The sequence below is a fragment of the Panicum virgatum genome, chromosome 1K, assembly GCF_016808335.1.
Source record: "Panicum virgatum strain AP13 chromosome 1K, P.virgatum_v5, whole genome shotgun sequence".
Classification (NCBI taxonomy): domain Eukaryota; kingdom Viridiplantae; phylum Streptophyta; class Magnoliopsida; order Poales; family Poaceae; genus Panicum; species Panicum virgatum.
In genome coordinates, this window is record NC_053136.1 from 28,261,766 (window position 1) to 28,284,447 (window position 22,682).

Sequence of the window (22,682 nt, forward strand, 5' to 3'; positions counted from 1 at the left end):
GCCCCCTCCTTGGTGGAGAAGCTCCGTAGTGGATTATGGCCGGGTGACCGAGAGAGACGGTGGCAGTGCACGAGACTCAGTGTCTTAGGGGCACTTGCCTTTGCTTGCCAGCATCGCCTTGGTGGCGTAGTGTAAGACGGTGATCAGAAGAGCCTCGGTGTCCCATGGACGTAGGCGTTTATGCCGAACCACGTTACATGACCGTGTCTACTCGGGAGTTTGCATCCCTCTTGCACTTACCTCTTTACTTACCGCATTACGTTTCCGCATTTACTATATCTTGCGTACCTTTACTTTCCTAGTTAGTTTGATTAGGATTGGCTAGGTTGCAAGTCTTTTTGGGGTAAGTAGAGAGTAGCATAGATAAACCTTAGTCATAACTAGCTTTTATAGGACGTGTTAGGTTTATCTTATGCAAGTAGTTTGAGCCCTAGGTTAAAAAGCGATTAGCGACCCTATTCACCCCCTCCCCCTCTAGGGTCGGACACCCCGGTGATCCTTACACTCGTGGAGAACTTCGCTGACATAGTAGACTGGCTTCTGGATGGTCCGGACCCTGGCCACTGGGACCGTCTCTCCCTTGTCCACCACATCAGGTCCTTGGGCCCCCAGCGGTTCTGGGTTCCCACTGGATCGAGGCTCCTCCAGACCCCCTTGTCTGGGGTCCGGACCTTCAAACAGAGGAGTGGCTACCGTACCCCCATGTCCGTGGTCCGGCTCACCATCCTTAGCCGGGGGGACCCTGGTGTCCCCCTGGCGAGCTTGCTCCGTCCTCTCGGCCACCAGCACCATGCTGACCGCCTCTGCAGACGCAGCAAGATACAAAAACAGTGTCTCACCTGGCTCTGGAGCCACCAATACTGGCAGTGAGGTGAGGTGTTGTTTCAGTTCCTGGAAGGCTTGTTTAGCCTCTTCAGTCCAAGAGAATGGACCGGACCTCCTCAATAGCTTGAAGAAGAGGAGGGCCCTCTCAGTCAGCCTCGAAATGAAGCGGCTAAGAGCGGCCAAAGATCTAGTGAGCTTCTGGACGTCCTTGATGTAGCCAGGAGGCCTCATCGCCTCGATCGCCTTGATCTTGGCTGGGTTTGTCTCGATGCCTCGATGTGAGACCAGGAAACCCAGCAGCTTCCCTGTCGAGACGCCAAAAACGCACTTCTCGGGATTCAGCTTCGTGTGCGTGGCGCGCAGACGGTCGAAGACGAGGGACAGGTCGTCAACTAGTCCTGACCCAACCTTAGTCTTGACTACGATGTCATCGACATACACCTCAACTATATCTCTAATTAAATTGCAGAAAGTTTTGTTCATAGCTCGCACAAACGTGGGTAAGGCATTTCACAGACCATATGGCTTGACAATATAGCAATAAAGTCCATCCACTATTACAAAAGCAGTATGTTTCCTATCCTCTCTAGACATCTGTATCTAGTGGAAACCAGAGTAAGCATCTAGGAAAGACAAAAGGTCACACCCGGAGGTGGAGTCCACAATCTGGTCCACAATCTGATCGATACGTGGAAGAGGATAGAGGTCTCTAGGACATGCCTTGCTGAGGCTGGTGTAGTCGATGCACATCCGAAGCTTCCCGTTGGCCTTTGGGACGACGACCGGGTTGGCCAACCACTCAGGGTGGTGGACCTCCTCGATGAAGCCAGCGTGTAGAAGCTTGCGGACTTCTTCACGGATGAAGTTCTGCCGCTCCACGGACTGCTTCCGAGGTTTCTGGCGTATCGGCGTGGCGTCGGGGTAGATCCTCAGATGGTGCTCGATTACTTCCCTAGGGATCCCAAGCATCTGTGACGGTTCCTAGGCGAACACGTCCACATTTGCCCGGAGGAAAGTGATGAGCGCGTCTTCCTATTTCTCCTCCAGGTTCCCCACGATGCGGGTGGTCCGGGAGGAATCTGCTCCGACCTGCACGGTCTTCACGGGAACAATGTCCGGGTCGGACGGTTGAACCTTATGTGCCCTGGCAGGCACCTTGGCTCGCGAGGTGGATGGGTCCTCCTCGGAACGTGAAGCCTCTGCCGCCAGAGCATGCAGTTTCTCAACTGCAGCGACGGCAGTGGTGCACTCACCCCGCACGGTGAGGACACCGGCAGGGGAAGGCATCTTCAGGACCAAATACTCGTAATGGGCAATGGCCATGAAGCAGTAGAGAGCCAGCCTGCCAATGATGGTATTGAACGGGGGGTTCACCTCCGCAACATCGAACTGGACGCTCTCTGTGCAGAAGTTCTCCTCGGCCCCGAACGTGACCGGCAGTGTGATGCTCCCTAGAGGGAACACCGGATGTGGGCCCAATTCGGAGAATGGGCGAGAGGGAGTCAGCTTGGACTCCGGGATCTGCAGCTGCTTGAATTCTGCATAGCTGATGACGTTGAGGCCAGCCCCACCATCAATCAGCACGTGATAGAGCCCGATGTTGGCTATGACAGGGGCGGTGACTAGAGGTAGTACACCAGCCCCGGCCATGTTCTCCGGGCAGTCAGATGGCCCGAAGGAGATGATGGTGTTCATCCACCTGTGGTGCGGCACCGCCTTCGGGACCCCCAGCTTCACCGAAAGGACCTCTCGGCGAAGGGTCTTCACATCCCGCCGGGAGACAAGCTCCCAGCTTCCACCGTACATTACGTATAGCTTCTTGCAGCGCTCCTCGTTGTCAGAGTCGGAGTTGTCGTGGCTGTAAACGCCCTTCAGCTCCCGAGCGGGGGATTGGTACCCCAGCTCCTTTTCCTCGGCAGCGGCCTCACTGTCGGAGGCTTTATCCTTGCCAGACCACTGGCGAGGAGGGGGTGAGCCGTCCTTGGAGGCCTGCTCACGCCGCCCACTGACCCGCTTCGCGAGTTTCTGGATCTCGCGGCAGTCAGCGGCGCTGTGGCGAGCGGTGGGATGAACTGGGCATGAACCTCCATTGCCACCTTGCGGGCACGGACGCTTACCATGCGCATTCTGGCCCCTAGCCGCTGCCGCTGCAGCTGGTGCCGCTACTGCAGCGACCGGACCGCCGGCTTGTGGCTCCCCGCGACCACGGTTCTTGTTCTTCTTTTTCTTGCCACCGCCCTGGACGGTAGCTCCGGAGCCACCAGCCTTGGCGTCTCCGTCTTGGGGGGCTGAGTGCCATGCGCGGCCCTCAGCGGCCCTGGCACAGTTGTCAGCCAGGGAGTAACACTTTTCACCTCGTGCGTCGCCAGTTTCTCGAGCATCTTCTCATCACGTACCCCCTGTCGGAAAGTAGTAATGATAGATGTGTCAGAGATACGAGGAATGGTACCCCGTACCTTGGTGAAGTGCTAGATGAATACCCGGAGCGTCTCTCCGGGTTTCTGCCTCACGGCGTGGAGGTGAGCCTCCACACCATGTTGCTGGTACGCACTGGCGAAGTTCGCAGTGAACCTCGCACAGAGCTCCTCCCAGGACTAAATCGTCCCAGGAGTGAGATTCCTGAGCCAAGTCCGGGCTGGCCTAGTCAAGGCTACATGAAAGTAGCTCGCCATGACAGCGTCATTGCCACCAGCTGCTGTGATGGCGGTAACGTACACCTGCAGGAATTCCGACAGATTAGTGGTACCGTCGTACTTCTCCGGCAAGTGCGGGCGGAACTTGGATGGCCATGCCACCGCGCGGAGGTGATCCGCCAGCGCAGCGCAACCCACCCCAGCCACCGGGGTGCCTGCCTGTATACGGGCGTTTCCCCGAGGCTTGGGTGCCGCTGCATCCAAGTCGGCGTTGAGGTTGCGGCCCTCGATGTTGAGGCGGCGTTCTCGCGCCCTTTCCACGGAGATGCGGGCGTCCTCACCCGCGCGCCTGCGGTTGAGCTCCGCCCGCAGGTCTTCTGTACGCGCACCCCTCACCGTGGGGGAGCGCACGGACGCCGACGCACTGCCCTGGCACTGGTGGTAGGGTACCACCGCATTGCCAGGCGGAGGTCGTTGCCCAGTCCTTGCAGAACTGGGGGAGGCCTAAGCCAGATGGAGGAGCCGGTCAACGTCGTCCCGCCACTGCCTCAGGGCGTCTGGCGAGGCTGCAGCAGCCGGAGGGTTGCGAAGCAACTCCCTAGCTGCCGCCAACGCTCCGCCGCTCGCAGCTTGTGAGGGGGCCCTTGACGGGTGCCCTGACTCTCGCCGACGTGCAGCGCGCGCCGCTGCCGACGGTGGCTGCTCCACGGGCACGGTTGCCCCTGGCGCAGTAAGGCGAGAGGCGCATGGCACGGATGACGCCACACCCTCTGTCATCTCCACGTCGTCGTCGTGGTGGGAGTGCTCAACCACCCGAACCATGGAGATGAGCAAGAGATGAACTAAAACTAGCTAAAGCGTCCCCTACCTGGCGCGCCAAATGTCGTGGTGTGCAAACCCACAGTCGGGTGGCGTAGTGCACCCGCCTAAACCCAGAGGGTGAGTACTCGGGGGGTAGCTAGGATTAGTCCAATCTAGATCAAGAACACAATGAACACAGCAAGTTTAGAGTGGTTCGGGCCGCCGGAGCGTAATACCCTACGTCCACTATGTGTTGTATTGCTTGTGCTCTCAAGAGGTTGAGAACGGGATTGTTCGGAGTGAATCCGAGTCTGTGTTGTGTCTGCCCTTCGCTTGGCCTAGCTTTACGTACTCCTCCCTTTTATATCTCAAGGGAGGAGTGTACATAGCCGTTGGGTCCCCGACAGATGGGCCCAGCGATGTAGTATAAAATAACATATTGTACAGATATTATGGCGTTGCAGGCGACAGAGACCTTATTCCTGTATTTCCTTGCTTTGCCCGTGGGAATCTTCCGTCCGGCATAGCCATGCCCTGTCTTGTCGAAACGGCGCCAAGACGTAGCTTGCGGCGTAGCTTGTCGTAGCCTGCCGCATAGCTGAACGGCCGTGTAGCTTGCGGCGTAGGCAGTATGATGAAAGGGTGCCGTGTCGTCGTATCCATTTAATGCGGCAGACGGGCTCTGCGCGGATGCTGCGCATGCGGCTGCACTGTGTACCTCGGTAATATGCGGTCTACAGTGAGGCCTGACAAAAGCTGCCCCGCGTGCCGCCGCGGCAGAGCACGCCTCAACCACCCGCATTGAATGCGGTGGGTGGGCGAGTCTTCCAGCAGAAGACTCGCGCCTGCGCCTGCGCCCCGGCGGTATATTGGTTCTACGCGCGTGGGAGGTCCGGACGGACGCGGGGAGGTCCCGGACCCCTATGGGGGGTCCACGCCCTCGGCTGTTGGCGCGGAGCTTCCCCTCCTCAGGGACACGTGGCGTCACCGGACCCGTTCCCAGCGTTGGCCCGGTAAGGTAAGAGCCGTCCCCCTGGGGCCCGGCTGCTCCGCCCCTTAGGGCGTAGTTACGGATGACTACGCAAGTCCTGCCTTGCTGCAGTAGGAGTGAGTATCCCTACTTCAGGGTACCTACAATATTCAAGGTACACTTTATTAACCATGAATATAAGGAAAAATGATTGCCTCTATGGCATATTTCCAACAGGTGGGGCTTCCTGGTGGGCGCTGCAGGGCTGGAGCAGGCAGGAGCTGCGATGCTTCCTGCGGCGGCGCTTTCTGGAGGCCGCTGCCTGGTGCCTACTGCAGGCAGGCGAGAGCTGCAGTCAGGGAGACGCTGGCGGACGCGGCAGGGATAGGGGCGACCGGGCTTTGCTACGAGGTGGAGACCGTCGGCGGCTGGTCACAGGGAGGAGGGCCACCGCCCAGATGCAGTGCGAGGAAAGAGGACGTGCGAGAGGAGACCGGGGGGGGAAGGGGAAAAGCGTGGCGTTTCCAAAAAAGCGAGGCTGGAGCCGTGTTTCAAAACGCCGTGGTGAGGGGGGGTTTTTCGCGATGGCGTTGCAAATAAGCAGGCTCATAATCGAAGTGTTTGGCGGGATTATTTGGCTTTTTTTGCTTAAAATCTGAGTTAAGCGTTCCCAAACAGGGCCTAGAAAGCTGCTCTCAATCCCATGCTTTTTATGATTTTATATTTATATTAAACAGTATCCGATATGTATTTTAGAAAAAATGGATTGTACATCGATCGATCCTCTCAATACAAAATCTGCCTACATCTACAATTTTCACTTGATCCTCTGAATACAATTTAATCACTACACTATTGGCTTGCTGCTTCCTACACCCTTCATCCTGCATCTAGTATGTATAACATCTTCTGACAGCAAACAGCATTTTTTTTTACTTTTATAGAGTCCGGAAAACCTTCAGAATCTGCAGACAAAATGCCTATTGATGAACATTTGGTCTGTTATCAATTGTAGAACATAGCATCGATGGCCACATCTCATTGCTTTCGATGCGGAGGGGGGCGATGCAGGTGTTAGATATCTAGGCAATTTTCGGTATATTTTAATTCCAAAATTAAATGTATAAACTAACAATATTTCTATGACTTTAAGGAGTAAAATAAAACATGTGAACATGTTTATACTTATCACACATATAAGCATAAACAATATAAATAACCAAAGTTTCAGGGAGTACCCTGAAGCGGGGCCGTTGCTGGAGGCATTGGCTGCGCTGTTACCAACTGGAGTAGACATCTACTCGGTTGGCCTCAGTCGAAGTAGTCGAACTAAATCGGTGCAGGAAGAAGTTCGCAGTGCAGTTCCGCGAACGGTCACCAAGATGTAGTCGACGTAGTCGTTCGGCCAAGATGTAGTCGACGTAGTCGTTCGGCCACCAGAATGTAGTCGACGTAGTCGTTCGGCTCGTCCACCAGGAAGTAGTCGTACAATCGGGCAAAGCCTTAGTATTTTTGAGCAGTCACGCTAAAGCGTTACCCAAAAACCTGATTGCCCGCCTATCCCGTGCAGGATCTCAAGGCGAGCAAGGTTTCAGAGGCCTGCTCACGCTAATTCCGTGCGCGCAGAAATTAGCATTGGGGAACTCAGTTGTTGCAACTGGAGAGGGAGAAGAGAGGAGCCGAGTTGCCTCAGTACTCTGGTGCAGAATGGATGAGGGGAATGGCACTCCTTATATAGTGACTCAGGTGCTCAGGATCGTTGAACCTGGACACCATCAGAGTCATTTAGGAGATGCGGTTATGGCCATTAATTACAGATTTAATTGCACGTTTAATCGCACGATTAATTGCTTTCAACGGCAAAATAGCCATCACATCGCACCACGCCGCACCGCACCGCACCGCACTGCACCTGCACGTCACGTCCGGCCGTGCACGCGCACCGCACCGCCTGCCCGGCCGGCCGGCCGCGCTGCGCCGCGCCTCGTCTCGGCCTCGGCCTCGGCCTCGGCCACGGCCACGGCCCGGCCCGGCCCGGCTCGGCGAGGCGAGCGAGCGCGCGCGCGCGTGTGGTTCACCGTTCTCCTCTTACCGGCTTCACAAGTGGTGTACACGAAGTCCACCTTTTAAGTCGGTTGAGATCCTCCTCAATTCCCGGTACGGAATTAAGCATTGATTCCCTAGCATTAATAGTGGGCTTTAAATTCTTTTAATGTTTTAGAATGAATGGGTCAAGCCCATTACTCCAACGATCCCCACCAAGAAATTCAAGCCACACTAGAAATACCCTCATTCCCTCATTGATATACCAGTATTCGACAGAGACTGTTAAGTTGAACTTCCATCTAGGACAAAGGTTACACTTATTCACAACTGTGCAATGGACTATGCCTTGAATTGCCAGTTTTGTGCAAACAAGTTTGACCAGAGCCCTACACTGGTACTAGGCTGCATAAGCATCCCCGCGGTTTGGAGTTTATAAGTCATACTCCAGGCCCTTCATGAGTTTCTAGAGAATACCCAATTCTCATAGACCATGACCAGTGGTCAAACTCATATAGGTGTGTTCCTTTCAGATGTTCTGTAGGACAACATCTTTGTTTCAAGAAAACAACTCATTTGTTTAAAAGAAACCACCTGGCACACATTAAGGTATAGACCAACCTGCCATACAGATTAAAAGAGAAATGCACCTTATACACGGAATGAGCCCTTTTCACAAAGTTTCTCTTCTCACAGTCAGACTTTAGTTTGTTTCACCATCCTAATTCACGGGATCTCCGATCACATAGGACAGGTTTCCACTATAGAATGACTCACGTGGGTCTCAAGCCCAATTCCATAGATGCATTGTCTATCACATTTCGTGAAAGACCCTTTGTAAACTGATCTGCCAGATTTTTAGCCGTCTGAACATAGTCCAGGGCTATAACTCCGGAGTTTCTCAATTTTCTGACAGATTTCAACCGCCTTTTCACATGTCTAGATGACTTCATGTTATCCTTAGAACTATTCACCTTGACAATTACCGTTTGATTGTCACAGTTCATTAGGATTGCCGGTAACGGTTTTTCAACTATCGGAAAGTCCATAAGGAGCTCACGAAGCCACTCAGCCTCAACAGTGGCGGTATCTAATGCTGTGAGTTCTGCTTCCATAGTTGACCTCGTTAAGATGGTCTGCTTGCAAGACTTCCAGGAAACAGCTCCACCACCAAGTGTAAACACATATCCACTTGTGGCCTTTATCTCATCAGCATCAGAAATCCAATTTGAATCACTATACCCTTCTAGTACCCTTGGGTACCCGGTGTAGTGAATTCCATAGTTCATTGTCCCCTTCAGATAGCGCATTACTCTTTCAAGAGCCTTCCAATGATCATCTCCCGGGTTTGAAACAAACCGGCTCAGTTTGCTTACAGCAAACGAGATGTCGGGTCTTGTAGCGCTCGCTAAATACATTAATGAACCAATGATCTGAGAATATCTCAGCTGATCTCGCATTATCCTTTTGTTCTTTCTAAGAATTAAACTGGCATCATATGGTGTTGAGACAGGTTTATAGTCGCTATAACCAAAGCGACTTAACACCTTCTCCACATAGTGAGACTGTGTAAGAATCACCCCACCATTGATCTCTTTTACCAGTTTTATATTAAGGATAACATCAGCTTCTCCCAGATCCTTCATCTCAAAATTTTGAGATAAAAACTCTTTGACTTCCTTAATCACATTAAGGCTAGTGCCAAAGATCAGTATGTCATCCACATACAAGCACAAAATCACTCCTTCAGCCCCACCATAGCGATAGTACATACATCTGTCAGCTTCGTTCACAACAAAGCCGGCAGAGGTCAAAGTTCTATCAAACTTTTCATGCCACTGCTTAGGCGCTTGCTTGAGACCATATAAAGATTTTAACAACTTACAAACCATTCCTTCTTGACCCTTTGATACAAACCCATCCGGCTGATCCATATAGATCTCCTCTTCTAACTCTCCATTGAGGAAAGCCGTCTTAACGTCCATCTGATGAACGAGAAGACCATAAGAGGCTGTCAGGGAAAGTAACACCCGAATTGTGGTCAATCGGGCAACTGGTGAATAAGTGTCAAAGAAATCTTCTCTTTCTTTTTGGGTATAACCCTTGGCCACAAGCCTAGCCTTGTACTTTTCAATAGTATCATCTGGCCTAAGCTTTTTCTTGAACACCCACTTGCATCCAACCGGTTTACATCCATAAGGACGTTCAACGACCTCCCAAGTTCCATTAGACATAATAGAATCCATCTCACTCCTTACTGCTTCCTTCCAATAGTCAGCATCAGGAGATGAATATGCCTCTTCAATGGTTCTGGGTGTATCATCTATGAGGTATACAATGAAATCATCACCAAAAGACTTTACAGTCCTTTGTCTCTTGCTCTTTCTCGGAGCATCATTGTTATTCTCCTCAGGATTTTCTACAAGTGTATGTTCATTGTGTTCTATCGGCTCAGCAGAGCCATCATCCTCGATGAACTCTTGTCTAGATAAACTTGTTTCATCTCTCATGGGAAAAATGTTTTCAAAAAATGTAGCATCTCTGGACTCCATTATAGTACCAACATGCATGTCAGGTACTCCAGATTTCACTATTAAAAATCTATATCCAACGCTGTGAATAGCATAACCTAGAAAGATACAATCCACAGTTTTAGGTCCAAGCTTACGTTTCTTGGTTATTGGCACACTCACTTTTGCCAAACAACCCCATGTACGTAAGTATGACAGTGTTGGCCTTTTCTTCTCCCATTCCTCGAATGGAGTTATCTCTTTATTCTTTGTAGGAACACGATTTAGGACATGACATGCAGTCAATATAGCCTCACCCCACCATTCCTTGGAAAGACCCGCTGTATCTAACATGGCGTTAACCAAATCCGTTAGAGTGCGGTTCTTTCTTTCGGCAACCCCATTTGACTGAGGTGAATAGGGAGGCGTCCTCTCATGAATAATACCATGTTCCTCGCAGAATAAAGTAAATAAATTTGAGAAATACTCGCCACCACGATCTGACCTAACTCTTTTGATCTTTCTCTCAAGTTGGTTTTCTACTTCAGCTTTATAGATTTTAAAGTAGTATAAAGCTTCATCTTTTGACTTCAACAAATAGATGTAACAAAATCTAGTACTATCATCAATCAAAGTCATGAAATATTTTTTACCACCTTTTATCAACACTCCATTCATTTCGCACAAATCGGAATGAATTAATTCTAAGGGTGCCAAGCTCCTTGCCTCCGCGGTCTTATGAGGCTTACGAGTTTGTTTTGATTCAACACATACATGACACTTAGAATTTTTGACAAAGTGAACTTTGGAATTAAGCTCAAATTAGCTAAACGCATCATACAACCAAAATTAACGTGACAAAGCCTCGAATGCCAAATATTTGTTTCATCAACGTTAATAACATTGTATGCAATTTTATTACAAACATCTGACAAAGAAAGACGGAACAAGCCTCCGCTTTCATAACCTTTTCCAACAAAAGTACCAAACTTAGACAAGATACATTTATTGGACTCAAAGACTAATTTGAAACCATCTCTACACAGTAGAGAGCCGCTGACTAAATTCTTCTTGATGGTGGGGACATGCTGTACGTTCTTCAGCTGCACGGTCTTCCCCGAAGTAAACTTCAGATTTACCGTACCAACACCAAGAACACGCGCATGTGATCCGTTCCCCATCAGCAAGGAGGAAGTCCCGCCGGTCTGGTAAGAAGAGAACAAAGAAGCATCAGCACAAACATGAATATTAGCACCAGTGTCAACCCACCACTCGGGTGAACCAAAGACTGAAAGAACAGTAGGTAATAAATTACCGTACCCCGAAGTTCCTCCAGGCTCGCTAATAACCATGTTGGCAGAGTTGTTGCCTTTGCGGTTCGGACACTTTGCAACAAAGTGATCCGTACTAGCGCACACATAGCAAGCTCCCGTCTTCTTCTTCTTCTTAAAAGTGGTTGTCTTCTTAGTCTTTGGTTGGTTCTGCGGTGGCTTTTTCTTGTTCTTATGGGAGTTGTTCTTCTGAACAAGATTGGCACTTGAAGCACCAACAACTCCTTTCCCACGTATGTCCTTTGCTCTCGCCTTCTCCTCAACATCAAGAGTCCCTATGAGTCCATCTATTGTGAACTCTTGTCTCTTGTGTTTTAGAGAAGTAGCAAAGTCCCTCCAAGAAGGTGGCAGCTTAGAGATTATACCTCCAGCCACAAACTTATTGGGTAACACACATGGGGACTCTTTGCTGCAATTTTTGAGATCTTTTGCCAGAGTATGTATTTCATGAGCCTGTTCCACTACAGAACGGTCTTCGACCATCCTGTACTCAAGGAACTGCTCCATGATATACAACTCACTCCCGGCGTCAGATACTCCATATTGAGCCTCAAGAGCATCCCACAATGCTTTGCCAGTTGGCAGCCGGATATAAGAATCCACCAGGTTATCACCGAGAACACTAATGATCAAGCCTCGAAAGAGGATATCAGTCTCATCGAACGCACTTCCTTCCTCTGGAGAGAATTGTTCAGGCTTACCCTCTTTCACATGGATCACTCTCGATAGTGTTAACCACAGTATAAGCCGCTCTTGCCAACGTTTGTAATTTGAACCATCAAAAGGTGATGGTTTGATTGATGCAGCAAAGCTAGATACCGAAAGCCTATTAACACAATCAGGTTTTTGGATTGTTAGATATCTAGGCAATTTTCGGTATATTTTAATTCCAAAATTAAATGTATAAACTAACAATATTTCTATGACTTTAAGGAGTAAAATAAAACATGTGAACATGTTTATACTTATCACACATATAAGCATAAACAATATAAATAACCAAAGTTTCAGGGAGTACCCTGAAGCGGGGCCGTTGCCGGAGGCATTGGCTGCGCTGGCTACGCTGTTACCAACTGGAGTAGACATCTATTCAGTTGGCCTCAGTCGAAATAGTCGAACTAAATCGGTGCAGGAAGAAGTTCGTAGTGCAGTCCCGCGAACGGTCACCAAGATGTAGTCGACGTAGTCGTTCGGCCAATATGTAGTCGACGTAGTCGTTCGGCCACCAGAATGTAGTCGACGTAGTCGTTCGGCTCGTCCACCAGGAAGTAGTCGTACAATCGGGCAAAGCCTTAGTATTTTTGAGCAGTCACGCTAAAGCGTTACCCAAAAACCTGATTGCCCGCCTATCCCGTGCAGGATCTCAAGGCGAGCAAGGTTTCGGAGGCCTGCTCACGCTAATTCTGTGCGCGCAGAAATTAGCGTTGGGGAACTCAGTTGTTGCAACTGGAGAGGGAGAAGAGAGGAGCCGAGTTGCCTCAGTGCTCTGGTGCAGAATGGATGAGGGGAATGGCACTCCTTATATAGTGACTCAGGTGCTCAGGATCGTTGAACCTGGACACCATCAGAGTCATTTAGGAGATGCGGTTATGGCCATTAATTACAGATTTAATTGCACGTTCCGCGCCACGCCGCACCGCACTGCACGTCACGTCCGGCCGTGCACGCGCACGCGCACCGGCCGGCCGGCCACGGCCCGGCCCGGCGAGGCGAGCGAGCGCGCGCGCGTGTGGTTCACCGTCCTCCTCTTACCGGCTTCACAAGTGATGTACACAAAGTCCACCTTTTAAGTCGGTTGAGATCCTCCTTAATTCCCGGTACGGAATTAAGCATTGATTCCCTAGCATTAATAGTGGGCTTTAAATTCTTTTAATGTTTTAGAATGAATGGGCCAAGCCCATTACTCCAACAGCAGGCACCGGCAGAAAGAGGAGGCGGCCGAAGGAGGACCTCAAAGGCGTTGCTGCTGACAGGTTCGCAAAGCACCAGCACCTGACCGCGAGGATTCATGGGTCCGTGGAGGGATGCTGCGACGAATGAGGAAGGTGACGACGGCTTGGAGACCTAGCGACGAAGGCTGTGTTCAGTTCTCCCAAACTTCTCCAAATTTTCCATCACATCGAAATATTAAATATAGCAAATGACATATGCATAGAGTATTAAATGTAGGTAAATAAAAAAACTAATTGCATAGTTTTGATGTACGTTGCGAGACGAATCTTTTGAGCCTAGTTAGCCTATAATAAGACAATATTTACAACAAACAAACAAAAAGTGCTATAGTAAACTACAGTGTCCGATGCGACCTTTTCTATCAGATTTTCGCGGATCTAAACACACCCAGAAAAGAAGTAAGCCGACTCCAGAGCTCCAGGCCCTACTAGCTGAGCCAAACGTGCGGCTCGTTGGGGAGGCCGAGCCGAGACACCAGGTGGCCTCGCAAAAGGTTCAGCAATCTGGGATCCGAGATCTGAAGGAATAGTCATTAATAATTCAGAAGGCTGCTACCAATCACAGCTCATCACAACACAAGTAGTGCGTATCCACCAACCACACCATGACATCCATCGGATCAAAATCGTGCGGCGGAGATAACACATTCCCCAGCACAGCCAAAACTTGCAATTTGCTCTGGTCACATGGTCGAGGAGACGAGATCCGTGGCGCCGGCGAGCCGCCGGCCGGCCTGCTCCATGAGCACCACCATGCCCTGGCACTCCTGGAGCACCATCTCGTCAAGGCCGCCGTTGACCATGGCCGGGAGGAACATCCAGAACCCCGTCCCCGCCACGAACGCCAGCGTCAGCGGCACCGCGGCCGCCCGAGGCGGGCACCACCAGCCCGCGTGCGACGCCCACCAGCCCTCCGCGGCCGCGCACGCGCCGTGCAGGACGAAGAACGCCGTCACCTCGCCGCTGGGCGGGGTCCACATGATGTAGTAGAAAATCAGCTCGTGCATGAGGCCGGACACGAGGAACGTCGCCAGGACGCCGGCCGCGGCGCCGAGGCGCGCGCGCACGGGGCGGAACACCGACGGCCGGAGGATGGAGGGCACCATGAGGTTCCAGCGCCGGCCCCAGAAGTCACGCAGCGACGACGCCAGGTACGGGTGGTCCACCTGCGGCTCCATCTCCATGCCGAGGAGGTTGTGGATTACTGTGTGGACGGTGGCGAGGAGGAGATCCAGCGAGAAGTAGATGTGCAGGGTGTACAGGGCGAGGAGCTGGTACCGGTTCATGGAGTTCTTGAATTGGTACGCGTAGATGATGGCCGGGATGACGGCGCCGCAGAGGAGTATCCTGGCGGGGCCGCGGGCGGGAGCTTTGCTCTTTTCTTTGCTGTTGGACTGCCGGAGCTTGACGGGGAGGGAAGCAGAGCAGACGAACTGGTGGAGACGGAGGGATGGGTCGAGCGGTCCGCTGCCGGCAGCGAGGAGGAGAAGCTTGAAGGAGCCGAGCCAGGTGAGGAAGAAGCCCGAGGTGCCGCGGAATGTGGTGGTCGAGAAGGCGAAGGGGATCGTGTAGAGGAGCACGACAACGGGCAGGAGCGCGGCGAGGCGAGGCGCACCGGGCCGGAGACGCGCCGCGGCGAGGCGGGCGTAGGACATCACCGCCCACACAACCGCCGAGACCTTCACGAGAGCGCCGAGCTCGCCGTCCATTAGCGCCGTCGACATGGAGATGGACAAACGAAAATCGATGGCTTCTCCCCTCTGCTGCAGTGATGCTGTTGCCGAGATTCTTTTGTACCACTTCCTCCTCCCGTGACTTCCGCGGTGGTGTATGTGACGACCAAGGTACAAAATAGCCCGCTAATAGCTCGCTATTGTCCGCTATTAGCTTTTTAAGAGATCTCCCGCTACGCTATACAATATTTGTCCGCTATGTCCGTTATAGGAGTTTTTTATAGGATTTAGTGATAATAAATGTCCGCTACTTCCGCTAAAGATGTAGCCAAAAGAAATAAAGAATCAATATAACTAGGGTGGACCATAGACAAAGCATCACGGGCACAGTTAGGCAGTCAAGAGACGTGTTGAGTATATTTTAGAATGTTAGACCAATGATGCTTCTAATTTTATATGTATTATGGACGTATGACTATAAAAAATTTGCTGAAATTGGTTGCATTACTGATGTTATTGACCACATTATGCATATTTTTTTTGCAAACCGCTAAATGGATAGCTCCGCTATAGCTTTCGCTATAGCTCTCTTAGTTTTTTGGAATGGCTTCCGCTAAACGTCTTAGCCCGCGATTTTATACCTTAGTGACGACTGACACAGCCGTTTCTTTTGCCCGTTATTTTGGCTCACGCAGCTTTTTTTTTTTTGCAAAAAAACCCCGCGGCGAGGAGAGAGCGCCTGCCGTAGTCTCGTTCGTCGACGGATCGCGTGCGTGCTCCAACGCCAATCAACGAGCAGCGCGAGCGTTGTAGAAAGCGATGCGGCTCGGCGACGGCGGCGCGGATCCGCTGCGCGCTCTCGCGGATTTCGGTTGCCACCAAGGTTCGCGCCTTCTCACGTCCCCAATCTTGACATCTCCCCCATCCAGATCGAGCTCCATGAGGAAGGTGGCGGCGGCTCACATGAGGGAGGAGGAGAATCAGGCGGCGCGGCGGCAGTGGAGCGGAGGGGCCGCCGTGAAGGAAGTCAAAGGAGTCTGCATCGGTTGCACGCGTCGGCAGCATGGCGCAAAAGGAAGGCGACGGCGCAGATGGGGGAAGGGAGATGCGGCGGCGCCAGAGCACAACGGCTCTCCCTGTGCGGCATCTGTGCCGAAGCTGGAGTGAAGAGCGCAGTTGGGCCTGGCGCAGCTCCTTCACCAGCGTCCATGTATGAATTTGTTTTTACTATGCACTCGGATTGCTTGCTGCAGTTGTTTTGCTCTCTCAGTTGTCGGCATACCAAATCATTAAAATTTAGCAAGTAAATGTATCTCTATTAAGCAAAGTGGTATGTTATGTTTATCTGTGCTTAAAAACCTGCTCAATATATTTCTCTCTTTCTTGGATTGCCATTTGCTTAATGCCACATTTTCTGATCATTATATAGTATGTATACATAATATTTGATCACTAGTTCTGATTCTATGTGTATAGACCACACCTAGTTCTACAACATGAGTGGTGTACAGAACATTTTGAAATCTGCATATTGTCTGAACTGATACAAGAACCATACTGATCAGTAAAGTTTTTACAAGAAGAAATTACATCTTTCACAGTTAAGCTTTGAAATGACATCTTTGAAAAGGTTTTCCAAGAAGAAATTGTTTCCCGAATTTACTTAAGGTAAGCTGTCAAAGTGACAAGTGATAGCGTCATTAATTTCTGAATTTACTTAATGTAAGTTGTCAAGTGATCATGCACTAAAAACAGATGTGATGGTGAGCTCACTCCGGACTGTAGGTGTGCTTTACATTGACAGTCTTGGCGATGTTCATCTTCCGAAGGAGATTGGACTGATGAGATATTTGAGGTATCTTGGCCTCGGAGGCAAAGGGCGCTATTATCTCCCTTCATCAATTGGGGACCTCCTGAGCCTCGAGACATTTCATGCTACAGGATTACTAATGTATATCCCTAATTCCCTGTGGAAGATCCAGACACTGAGCAGTGTGTATGCTAGCCAAGTTCATTACATGGCAGGGCCACAGATCCGTTGGAATTCTAAGCTGGAGGTGATGGTAGCCCGACATACAGGTCAGCTTGGGGAATTTTTTGCAGAAATGAAAGCAATAAAAGCACAAATAATGAAGAACAAGAGCCCCAACATCTCATGCTGCTTTGTCATGCGTTATCGTAAGGAACAATGGGACATTGTGGAGAGGTGCGAAGGGCCACAGTTCCTTTGCTATCTCTCAGAGTTTAGAGAATGGGATGTTGTCAACATGCTAAAGATATGCTGCACAAATCTACTCAGAAATGATGAGGATATACCGGAGCTGGGGAGCCTACAGCGACTCCGGCACCTTGAAATAGGCGAGCAGTCATACACAGGGCCAGTAATTACTTGCATGTCTGGAAGCTTTCCTTGTGTAATAAAGTTGGTGCTCCACGATCTTGTAGTGGCAGATTGGAAACTGGAGCGAGGATCCATGAAATCTCTAGCACGTCTGACACTTTGCAAGTGCCCCAATCTGAAACACCTTCCTGAGGGGTTGTTATGGCTCCCGCGTCTCCGCAAGCTGGACCTCATCGCCATGCCTCAAAGTTGCTACCAGGAAGGTACCGTTGCTTGGGAGCTGGAGAAGAGAGGCTGCGAGGTTTTTGTCTCATCGAACGAGGAAGACTTCAAGCATCTCGATGTTACGTGAGTAGTTTCTTCCTCACATTGCTGCAAAAACCACACCATATGTCACTTGGAGTTTGACATTGCCCCCTTAAGTCATTGTGTTGCAAATTAGCACCCACCAATGTATTTTTGTTGCAAAAAGGGAAATTCAAAAAAAAAATTATCTGCAACATGTGGGTTTTCATTTTCCCTCCTGCAAATTATTTTGTGCCCCCCCCCCCCAACACCCATGCTGCAAGTTGGGATTTTCTTCATTTTCACCCCCATAAAATAGTTTGTGTCAGTCTCCCCATAAAAATTTTAAGTTGTATCACTTACCTCCACTCCACGCCGTGCCAAATATGTGTCGATACGTACGCATGGTGGCCACATCACCTTTTGCATTGTTAAATTGGCCTTTGGACCCATTCTACAAATGGCAGGCCCAAATGCCCATTCTACGCTGAAAAATATGATGAGGCCGCCGTGCGTACAGGAACGCTTCTTTTTCAGTTGGGGGTGGGAGTGACACAACTTAATAGAATTTGCACAAAGGAGATTGATACAGAGTTACAGACTAATTTGTAGGGGTGAAAATGGGAAACCCCTCAACATGTAGGGGGAAAGCGGGTTGACATAAAATAATTTGCAAGGGCGAAAATGAAAAGACCCCAACTTGCAGGTTTATCTTTTTGCAATTTTCCCTTGCAAAAACCACCCAGTATGCACATACTTAAACCAATTTAGCCTAATTTCTCCGTTATAGATCCACAAGAGGCCAAGTATGCTGCATTGAATTTTTTTTGGAAATAGCGAAACTCGGTGCACAACATGTAGCCTCTCATTAGTGATTCTTTTGGTGGAATCCCCAAAAGTGTCAAAATTATACTCCTATAAGTATCTACCTGGATAAAGACTATGCTAAAAGCTTGAAATTCATGAAAACATGCAGAATCAGTTAAGCATATACGCATTGTGGTGGTTTTTGCAATAGAAATGTGTAGGTGGGTGGGTATTTACAGCAGAATGTCTTACAGGAGGCAATATCAAATTCCAAGAGACTTATAGGTTAGTTTGTACAATTATACCGTATATTGAACGTAGCACCTCTATGCTTGTGAATTTTGGCACAAAGATATGTATCACCTGGAGAGTGCTAACAAATTTATTTTGCTACGTCTCTTTCCCGCAGGGAAGACTTCTAAAACATGAGTATGCCGGAGGCTATGGTCCGATTTGAAGCCAGGGCAAGATTAGCGCTCAAAATTTCATGAAAGCGCTATAGTGTGATATGCAATACTGTAGCACTTATAATCTACCTGTAATTAATTACTGTTGGGATGTGCGGTTTTCAAAATAAATTCTGGTATGGAGTACCAAAGACATTTGGCTGTGTACCTGTGATGCTATCATAGCAGTATGTCAGTATGTGAGTGTGTCATGTAATTTACCTATATGTTCCAAGAATAGTCGTCTAATGCTGAAATCGAACATTTGCCCGAATTTGCTGCAATCCGCTTAGCTACTTATAGCTGTGAAATAATAAATGTGGATGTGAAACATATTTCCCATAGGAATGATGGATGTGAAACATATTTAGGAGAGGAATAGCCGAATAATGGATGCGAAACATATTTCGGCCATTTTCTAGAATATCTTAGAATTAGCTAGGAAAAACCGAAGAAGATAAAGTCACCGGATGGGGTGAAAATCAAGAAAATCAGCTAGTGAATATAGAAATACGGCTAAATTGGTGGCTCCAGTAATCTTTTTCCCCCTTCAGGAAAATAAACTCAGGGCGTGGGGTACTAACCTCGGTGGCGGCTGGCTCGTTGAAAGTGGAGAAGACGCCGAAGCCCTTGCAGCCGCGGGCGCGAATCGCGTGGCGCGGAGGTCGGCGCCGTTGACCTGCGGAGGGAAGGTGTTGGGGTTCAGGGTTTGGGGAGGATGGAGGCAGGGTGAGGTGTTGGGGCTCAGGGTTTGGAGAGGAGCCATTGGAGGCAGGGATTGGAGCTTGATGTCTTGGCGCTGGTGTCGGCGGTGGCGATGGTGTTCGGCGAAATGCGCAAGTGAGAGCGAGAGCCGGCGTCCAAACGAACTCGATTTATGTATTCCGTTTGTTCTAGGAAATTTCACACGAAGCAAAGTTGTGGTCACATCTATAGTTATTTTGATGGGTCTGTTTAGTTATCTAACGACAGATTTTGTCAGTCAAAATCTGTCAAATTTTCAACCTATCATATACTGACACGTAGGCAGATAAAAACTGACAGATTTAGACAAAAAAATCTATCAGATTTTCTTAACGAACAGCACAAACTAACGGATTGCACAAACAACCCATAACCCGGTAAGGATTGTACAAGAAGAATCAAATCATCAAATAAACTATAGTCTCTCATTTTCTTCGTGAAAATAATATAGTACAAGAAGAATCAAATAAAAAATAAAATAAAGAAAAAGCCCAATGAATGTTTTCATAAAAAAGAAGCATACAAAAAGCCCACAACAGCCCATATTGACTGTTAAAGATCACAATCAGAAACATTTCAGCAAAAGAAATATAGAAAAAGCCTAGAACAGCCCAACAACAACCCAACAAAGCTTATAAAGGAAGTTTTCTTGCATCAGAAGAAAGAAAACAAACAGAGCACGGGGCTAACCCCTTCGACGCAAAAACTCCACGCAGGGGCACAACAATGGAGGCAGAGAAGGCAAGCAAGCAAATCCAGAAAGAAGATTGCAGAAAAGGTACAAAATCCCTCCCTACCTCCTTTGTAATTCTCCTTTGCAACCTCTGATCAGTCTCAAGTTCCCCCAAAATTTACTAATCTAGGGTTCCCTGCATGAACACATTGAACTTTGTGAAAAATTGCATAGGTTGTTTTATATTACATAAATAAACTTGGAACAGGGATTAATTGCAGTAAAAGTAAAAGAATAAAAACACTATAATAAGAGCTAGTAAATGAAAAAGATTTTGATTTTGATGCTGCATGTGTATATCTAGTTTTATTGGAATCTCATAATATACATGCAAGTGCATTACATATATGCTTCATGACAGAACCTACAAAAAAGGATAGACATGACAAATTACAGGAAAACATAATCCAAAGAAAAACAGATTATGATCAGGAAAACATGTATTTTAAACTACTGCTGCATTAGTATCTTTGGGATTTTGCGACACATTTGAAATACCTGGAACTGACATAAAAACCATTGGTTATAGGAAACTAAAGCAACATATGCAGGTCTGGAGATAAACTGTACTCAAATGCAAAATTATGATGCAGGTACAAAAAAATAGATTTTGGGACCTCAACAAAGATGAATTATTGTTTCTATAAATTTGGTTTGATATGCTAACAGTTATGGATATATAGCTTTGTCATCTGAATTAATTTCAATAGTCTTGTGAATTTGTTACATAGTTGAAAAACCTTGTTATATTCAGTTGTACTAAAGATTGTAATTTATTTGTAGGTGAAAGTAATTTCATGCAGGTGGCTGATTCAACTTTTGATAGTTCTCAAATGAGTTGTAGTCAAATGCTTCGTCAAATGATGACAACACAAAACATGTCTAGTATAAATGATGAACAATCAACATATCTCATGGATGCACCTATAGACAGCTTTACAAGAATGCTAACAGAGCCATATTATTTTGAGGTAAATTATTATCATTTTTTAAATTAGTACTTATGTTCACAGTTTGACAGCACACTAAGTTGGAGTACTGTTGGGCAGAACAACATGGTGATTACAACAAGCAGGATAGGTGAAGAAACAACTGATTATACATATGGCAACACATTTGCCAAATCGAATGTGCCATCAAACGAGTGTGACAACACAAGCAACAAAGAGGCAAGCACATTGAACTGCAACAGTGAGGTAACAAAAACTACTTTCTGCTGTTGTGAGAAACTTTAAAACATAGAGAAAGAGCTTAAAAAATAGATGGGGGATAATAACCTGAACTTTGTGCAGATTGAAAATTTGGATCCTACCGAGGAAGAACTTGAGGAACACTGGTACATCGACCTATTCAAGCGTATAGAACATAGTGAGGTATGGTCTTATGTATTTTGAATCAAATGATAGAACTGTTGACTTATTCAATTTAGTCCATACTAGAATACAAAAAGATATAAATATTACAATCAACTTACAGGAAGGCATGAGGCAGCAAATACATGGAGAAAGAGAAGAAGAAGATGAACAAGAACAAGAACAAGAACAAGAAGATGTTGTGAACAATACAAACAAAAATACTTCTCAAGATCAGCAAACAGAACAGCTTGAAGAGGAAGATGTTGAAAACTTCTTGGAAAATGAAAGAATAGCATCAAGTCAGGAGAAAGTTTCAGAAATAGATAGTCAATATGTTCCGCATGAGGGGATGGAATTTAGTACATCAAGTGAAGGTCATAAATTCTTCAATTACTATGGTTATTTAGCTGGATTTGCAGTAGTGATAGCTCATCATGCATGGACACAAAGCAGGAAAAGAAATAATGAGATCATAAGAATCACCTACAAATGCAATAGACAAGGAATGCAAGACACATCAAAAGAGGGCAACACACAAGAGGAAGAGATAATTGCAGAAAGAGATACAAATGTGCTAGTGAAGACAAACTGCAAGTGTTGTATGGTAATATCAGAAAGAAAAGGCATATGGAGAGTTACAAGGCTGCAGCTAGAGCACAATCATCCAATGAGTCCAGGGGAAAGTATTTCAGAGCACATAAAAATATGACAGACCAGGAAAAGAAGATGATAAGGACACTACATGAATGCAATATACCAATCAAAAAAATGATGTACCTTTTATCATTTCTTCGTGGCGGTCTTGGGGCAACACCCTACAGAGACAAAGACATCACAAATTACAGAGGTAAAATTAGTAGAGAGACAAATTAGAATGACATGATGCAAGCGCTCATGTACTTCACAAAGAAAAAAGAGGAAGATCCAAGTTTCTATTTCAGGTTTTTAGTGGATTCAACCCACAAGGTTAAGTGCATATTTTGGACAGACCCAAGATCAATCAGATACTATCAAAATTTTGGGGATTGTGTGAGTTTTGACACCACATACCTGACAAACAAATATCACATGCCGTTTGCGCCCTTTGCTGGTATCACGGGCCATGGACTCACTTGTATCTTTGGTTGTGCACTAATTTCTGATGAGACCACTGACACATTCAAATGGCTTTTCCAAACATTCCTGGAAGCAATTGGTGGCAAAGAACCCATCTCAATCATGACAGATCAAGAT

General features: G+C 48.0%; 3 protein-coding genes and 1 long non-coding RNA gene across 5 annotated transcripts; 2 read left to right on the forward strand and 2 right to left on the reverse strand.

Annotated features, from left to right (window-relative positions):
• Nucleotides 1-13,570: 13,570 nt before the first annotated feature.
• On the reverse strand, nucleotides 13,571-14,889 carry LOC120701195 (probable long-chain-alcohol O-fatty-acyltransferase 4). The gene has a single exon (XM_039985335.1). The coding sequence runs from the start codon at nucleotides 14,787-14,789 to the stop codon at nucleotides 13,749-13,751; it is 1,041 nt and encodes a 346-aa protein (XP_039841269.1). The 5' UTR covers nucleotides 14,790-14,889; the 3' UTR covers nucleotides 13,571-13,748.
• A 500-nt stretch (nucleotides 14,890-15,389) lies between these two features.
• On the forward strand, nucleotides 15,390-18,891 carry LOC120701207 (disease resistance protein RPH8A-like). 2 transcript variants are annotated; one of them, XM_039985352.1, is made up of 3 exons: nucleotides 15,390-15,948; nucleotides 16,524-17,427; nucleotides 18,581-18,891. In XM_039985352.1, exons 2-3 carry the CDS (start codon nucleotides 16,580-16,582, stop codon nucleotides 18,591-18,593), a joined length of 861 nt encoding a protein of 286 aa, XP_039841286.1. In that variant the 5' UTR covers nucleotides 15,390-15,948; nucleotides 16,524-16,579; the 3' UTR covers nucleotides 18,594-18,891. The 2 variants fall into 2 exon arrangements, with proteins under 2 accessions (XP_039841286.1, XP_039841279.1); XM_039985345.1 differs by having other exon boundaries at nucleotides 15,390-17,427.
• On the reverse strand, nucleotides 16,869-19,506 carry LOC120701224. Its single transcript, XR_005686007.1, has 2 exons — nucleotides 19,202-19,506; nucleotides 16,869-17,451 (listed from the first exon to the last, which is right to left on the reverse strand). It is a non-coding gene; the product is annotated as an uncharacterized LOC120701224 (long non-coding RNA).
• A 503-nt stretch (nucleotides 19,507-20,009) lies between these two features.
• On the forward strand, nucleotides 20,010-22,158 carry LOC120654209 (homeobox protein 12-like). The gene is made up of 6 exons (XM_039931743.1): nucleotides 20,010-20,139; nucleotides 20,624-20,687; nucleotides 20,878-21,065; nucleotides 21,144-21,290; nucleotides 21,387-21,467; nucleotides 21,571-22,158. Exons 2-6 carry the CDS (start codon nucleotides 20,669-20,671, stop codon nucleotides 22,156-22,158), a joined length of 1,023 nt encoding a protein of 340 aa, XP_039787677.1. The 5' UTR covers nucleotides 20,010-20,139; nucleotides 20,624-20,668.
• The last annotated feature ends 524 nt before the right edge of the window (nucleotides 22,159-22,682 follow it).